Genomic DNA, 6,511 nt, shown 5'->3' with positions numbered 1-6,511 from the left:
AGCTGAGTGAGGTGTCTTGGAAACTGTAGGGACCGTAAATAATAATTAAACATATTCGGACAGGCGAACCCGTAGGTACGACTTCGTTACATGATGTTATTTCGTGACGTCCAGTCTGCTATATCAAAAAATATAGAATCGCCCAAACGTACCAAACTAAAAGATGCACACGATTTCAAATTGGTAGTTCTTCACTGGCATATAGGCTAATTCTTCCTTGCGGGATGGTAGCCTATTTGTCTCGCGAGGTTCACATTGCCAAGACAGGAATATTCGGCGCCTGTCATCTAGGCGCCTATGATCAATTATACCTTTATGTATTTTGTATATACACAACGAAGTTTCTGGTCAGCGTAAGGGCAGTCCTTTTCGGCCAAGGTTTTCTCGCTGTCGATCGTTCTGGCACACTTCTTGGAGTCGCATGTTATATGGCCTAAAACTTTATATGTCTTCGTGCGTCGTGACACGGTAATGGTCAACGCCGATATGCCCACTTCTATAAATCTTGCATATTTTATCTTGATGGAAGAGTATCCAATAGTGAAGATACTTGGAAACTTGAAAATTTTTTGAAAAAGTTGCATAAAATTTCATAAAATACTCTATAATTCATGCTAATTCACCAAATAATTTAGGGCCCCCTTCGAGCTCGTTCCCCCCAATTGGGGGACTTGGGGTGCGACAGTTACGGTCCTGTCAATACCTATATCTATAGGTACTGCTCGTTCAACTGGAAAGTTAGGGCACATTGCATTGAAACAGCAGTGACGTAATCTTAGCAGTCTACTCATAACTTTCCTGCAATCCTAATTGAAAACTCCAGACTCCAAGCCAATCAAGAGTATTTTATAAATATAACTTTTTTCATAAATAGATTTCTCAATATTTTTGTGGGGGCCGCAGAAAGGCTAGCTGGGAGCCGCATGCGGCTCTCGGGGCCGCGGTTGGGAATCACTGGTCTACACCATTGGTTCTCACCCTTTTTGACCTCGCAGACCGGTAAAACTTGAAAACAAAAAATCGGTGAACCTTCGAAAATCAAAATTAACCCTAAATTTAAATACGACAAATGTATGCAAGTCAAATTTAATTAATATTGTGAACTTTATTTAATGCTGTCCGCGTGGATATTTACACGTAATGGCATTGAATTTCCTGCAAAGCGAAGCTCGCAAGTGTCTGTTAAAAACCACCAAATTGATTTTGATTGTTTGGTATCTTTTGCAAGAAATTTAACTTTGCAGTTTTTTATAACATCTCTATACTGCCATCTCTCGCTTAATTGCACTGTAGGAATTTAACAAAGTTTGTTTAAAAGTCTCAATAGCTTTCACGCATAACGTGTCCGAAGAGTTCTGGATTAATGTTACACGGTTTCTTGACTTGTGTTAAACAGCACTCGCACCATTGTGACGTGCGCCTTAATTAGACCCCCATAATTAACTCTCTGTTACGACACCATGCAAGTTACAAACTTCTGAATCGATTTAAAATTCGATGTTTTATTTCTCTAATCAATGGACAAGCGTCCAATTTCGTTTAATTCGGAATTGAGATAAATTCTAATATATCTGGCGGACCGATTGGAGACTTGCTACGGACCGGCTACTGGTCTCCACCTCAAGATTTTGCACGTCTTTGAACTGGCTCAAGGCGTTCTTATGGACGATAAAATCTCGTTATAATGTCATTGATCCCATAAACGTCACCTCAGACGCAACGATCACAAGGCATTTGTTCTATCACGATCACTAAAAATTTGAAAGCATTCTGTAGCTGCATTACGTCTTTCAAATCAATCTTAACTACTAAGTAGGCTACATGTTGGACATAACAGTCACATGTGTTTACGGCATCTTAAAGCTTTAAACCACAAAAACTCATTAAATAACATTTCATTAAGTTCTTGAAATAATGCACATCATTACTCAAGTAAAGGTGTAATTATTAGCAACCTATTTCAATTTCTGATGATGTCATCGCGATGTAAAGTGATCATGAGATGTCAAATTCATCAACGCAAGAACCGATCTCTTAAATCGTGCATTATAAGATTAAATGGTATCTGGTCTTGCCAAGTACCTCAACCAATCATAGTCAGACAGTGTCTGGTATTGTACACTTATGTGATCCCACCAATTAGAATTTTAAAAAATGTTGACGACGTTGCCCACCATGATTAGTTGGTTACATGTTAACAGCTTGAGAAAATTTTGAATGCAGCGAAATTGCATTCACCGACCTCTTGGCGCCAGATTTATATTTACGTTGCATCCGAGGGATATATATATATACTACTCATCTACACCCGGTCTGCGTCAGTGGCGCGACGGGGGCAACTGGTAAAGTACTATTGCCACGACACCAATGGGCTTGCGTTCGAGCTGTGTCTACCCGTGCCTTCGTGACTGACATTATCTGGATTCCTCAGCAATTGCATGCTCTTCAACTAAACGGCCAATTTAGCATCTGACATGGGTCCTGGGTCCGATGAAGGACCCATATATTATATTAGAGAGAGGCTGCATCATGACAAAGATGGGGATTGCAGGAGAGGACAACTGTAACATTTCTTGCGCTAATTATGCCAACTTGGACTTAGCATGCGGTTTATTGCCTTGAACTGTTCAATGTAACTATTGATTCCAGGCGGAAGAGGACAAGACTGCCCCATTCTTTGTAAAAACAGTAGTGGCCCGGCTCCGATCAGACTCCAGCCGCATCAGAAAAGGTACCGATCCGACAGGATATCCCATCCGGCTCCGGTCTACGTCCCGTTATAACACAGACATGAGAATACCGTGCTTCTTAAAGTTATTATTTTATGCGCAATAGATTTGCCAACAATTCGTAAACTCAATCAAGCCCCGTGAGTACATTTATCGAAAGGACTAAAGGTATAGCAGTGCATTACATACAATATACTTTTTTAATTATTCGAAAACCGCATTATGTAAATTCTAAACAGATTGATTCATCAAAATGCACCACCTATTAGTAGTAGTTGCAATCGCGTTACTGGTTTCCTGTACGCAAGGACAGCTGGTTCGAAACTCTTGCTCAATTTCATGCCCACGACAAATTTTCGAAGGCGGATGCAACTGTGACGCACTTTCAGACGAACTGGATAGCGTTTGGTCTTCGTTAAATAAACTGACAAGTAAGCTTTCTTGCATTGTAATAAGCTAAAATCGATACGGATGCAATAATTACTGAAAAAATACAACTAAAAATCGAATGAAGCAACAGACTAATTTCCTACGCAGGCATCGTCCTTGCTGAATGGAAGAAGGCTAGCAACGGTCGCTGGTACAGGCTATTCCGGCAGCCAGAGACGTTTAAGAATGCGGCAGAGATCTGCAAACAACACGGCGCGTTACTGGCTTCTGCTGGCATGAGGAACCTCGCCACAATCAGGTCGTGACAAGTTTTGTCGCGCACGATATACTCAGTCCTAGAGAATTCTCACATGCATGAAGTACAACGTGCTGTTACTACAGTCTCCTTGCTGACATAGCAACTGCGGAAACGTTTAACCCGCTTCAATAATACAACACCATGTGGCGTCACCTGAAAACAATTTAATAGGAGACAGTACTCTCGGCTTCACCAACATTTGCTTCATATACTAACCAGTAGGGATGGTGTGAACCTGAGGTTCACGTTCGCGTTCTGTGTGTGAACCTCGGAAATTTAGAGGTTCGCGTTCACAACAGAACCTTGGTAGGTTCTGCACTGTGAACCTTTTGGTAAATTGTAATTTTCACTCCATTATAAGATCTTTGGCTCAAATTTATTGCATTTCAACTGCGGGCCACTCCATGCATGGTACTGGCAGCATAAAAAAATCAACGCTAAACGAGCATGCAGCATGCACCTCGACAACCTTAAAAGTTTTACTTGCTTTGTTGCAAAAATTTTCTCGGAAAAACCAGCTTTACGTTTGTGAATATTTAGTGACTCTCTGCTGAGAACTTGACCCGCAATCACACAACATCACGAGCGATATATACGTAGTCAGCGAATGATGCCTTTTCAACCAATCAATGACATTGATATCGTCTTCAGATGTAAAAAATCGAACGGGCGTACGGAGTCAATCTTGACTTCATATCTTTACTGTATCATTAAAACCAAATCCGTGCGATTAAGGTGCTTGCTACTGCTGCATAACTTGTTGTTGTTTGTGATATCGGTAGCGAGTATAGAGACCCGTTGTACACTCTGCTCAATATAAATGTAGCAATACTCAGACTCCGAACACATTGTCCGGTCTGGCTAAGACCGTTAAGGCGTAAGCTTATATTCCTTGGTAAGTTCTCGTCAAAATTGTTGGCAAAGCGACGGAATGTATTGATTTTATGCAATTATTATATCCTTTGATTACCGCGGTTGATACATTTAGCGACGTTTAAAACGCCAATATGTACTTCAGCATTGTGGCATTATGTGGACCGAGTCTTCGCTAGGTATCGTGTACACTGTACATTAATATAGGCTATCACTTCATTGGAAGATAGGGTTGGAATTAGCAATATGACGTCACGTGACGTCACGAGGTTCACGTTCGTGTTCACACAGAACCTTTCAAAAAGGTTCGCGTTCACACGAACCTGAACCTTTCAGAGGTTCACACCATCCCTACTAACCAGATTTTCCGTAACGATATTGCCATTCATCATTGCTATCGAGATGCAAATTATAAATGACACCTAACATTGGTAATAAATAGGGCGTTTTTTTGACATGTCAAAATTGTAGCGTTAAGTTAAAATTTGTCAAAATTGTTCATGAAGTCAAAAAAAAATTTGACGTCTGCATTTCGTTTGTATCGTAGATTTTGCACTGTCGATGAAATTATCATTGATATTTTATAGCTTGTAGCCTACTTTATAGGCCTATCGTTGTAAACGGTAAATTGTCTGCTCATTGTGAATCATAAACGGTCAAATAAAACAAATAGGTAGACATGGTGTTATGGACAATGTACCGCAATATCCCAACTGAAGAAAGACTTCTTGGGCATTGCATCATTCTTACATTAAGAAGCGCATCATGAAAAATTGTGATGTAGACAACATTGTCAGAATGAAGCAACACGGTGTGTCACCAGCAGTGTACGCACAACTGGTGTTGTCAGCCAACAACTGTTGAACGTCCTTGGCAAGCTTCTTAGTAAGGACATACAATTCTACCAAAGAATGTAGGAAAGTATCTCTCGTAGTACATTTTTTAAATTTATTTCTACCATACTACGTATTGTAGCCACTGGAATTCTTCATAGGGCCGGATTTCGTTAAAATATTGGTTTTCTCAGTAAAAAGTTGCCTGTTTTTAAGCCAAAAGCGTTTTTCAGGCCAAACTACTTTGTTAGGACAGCCAGTTCAAACCAGAAATGAAGATAAGTGGTGAAATTCTAACATTATGTGGGAAAACACCTAATTTGCATACGTTAGGTCAAAATTTGGTCAAAATTCAGTTTGTTTAGGTCAAGAAAAGTCAACATTTTGATTTTTCAGATCAAAATTTTCCTATTTTTAGGTAAAAAAAACGCCCTGGTAATAAAACAAACGGATCGATAGACCACCAATTTTCTACTTTATAGAATTCTGACCTAGAATAGTAGAGAGCAAATAATTTGAATGCAATGAGAGTTATATATGCGTCGACAATAAATCGACCTCCCTAAATAACAATAGATCCATATTGCAGTGAATATAAAAACTGTCAACTTGTATGAAATGTATGTATGACTATGACAACCTTGGCCGAGTATTTGTATTTGAGCCCTTTCCTGTTTCAGTGAAGTCATCAGCTTTGGGATAAAGAAGAATGAGCAAGTGTGGATCGGTCTAAATGACATGGACAAAGAAGGAACCTGGGTGTGGGAAGACGGATCCTCCGAGCCCGCTGTCAATTGGAGGTTCGGTCAGCCTGACAATAACGGCGGACACGAGGATTGCGTTCATTTTTGGATAGACTTCGAATTTAACGATGTTGGTTGTGACGCACAAAAGCATTTCCTGTGCGAGACTGACAGATTCTGATTCATTATATTGTTAAATACAGTAGTATTACGGAGTTACTTCGGTATGGGTGTGCTTTTGGATGGCGGTTAACTATATCCAGTGAAGTCGATATTCGAAGAAAGAAAATATGGTTTATGAACGGGAGGTTCACGCTCGCGTTCGGTGTGGGAACCGCGGAAATTTGGCGGTTCACGTTTGCAAACGAACCTTGGTATAGGCTCTGCACTGGGAGCCTTTTTCATATAATAAAATTTTTCCACGTCATGATAACATTTTTAGTTGAAATTCTTTGCGTTTGAACTCCGGATAAATCTATGTATGGCGCTGGATACAGACAAAGACATTCATCATTGAACAAAAATTTGATTTGTTTTTTTAAAAAAAAGTTCGTTCGAAATATTCAACTTTCCGAATGTGAAAATTTAGTGACTTTCTGCTGCAAGCTTGGCTCGCAATCACACAGCATCAAGAACGAAACACAC

At 40.0% G+C, this 6,511-nt stretch overlaps 1 protein-coding gene across 2 annotated transcripts; it reads left to right on the top strand.

Annotated features, from left to right (window-relative positions):
• The first annotated feature begins 2,959 nt into the window (after window positions 1-2,959).
• On the top strand, window positions 2,960-6,069 carry LOC145438916 (C-type lectin mannose-binding isoform-like). 2 transcript variants are annotated; one of them, XM_080316311.1, is made up of 3 exons: window positions 2,960-3,160; window positions 3,267-3,417; window positions 5,804-6,069. In XM_080316311.1, exons 1-3 carry the CDS (start codon window positions 2,983-2,985, stop codon window positions 6,045-6,047), a joined length of 573 nt encoding a protein of 190 aa, XP_080172437.1. In that variant the 5' UTR covers window positions 2,960-2,982; the 3' UTR covers window positions 6,048-6,069. The 2 variants fall into 2 exon arrangements, with proteins under 2 accessions (XP_080172437.1, XP_080172436.1); XM_080316310.1 differs by having other exon boundaries at window positions 3,267-3,420.
• The last annotated feature ends 442 nt before the right edge of the window (window positions 6,070-6,511 follow it).

Source organism: Botryllus schlosseri, chromosome 5 (genome assembly GCF_051294905.1).
Source record: "Botryllus schlosseri isolate E-star chromosome 5, Bs_hap1, whole genome shotgun sequence".
Taxonomy (NCBI): Eukaryota; Metazoa; Chordata; class Ascidiacea; order Stolidobranchia; family Styelidae; genus Botryllus; species Botryllus schlosseri.
This window is presented reverse-complemented; position numbering and strand designations above follow the sequence as displayed.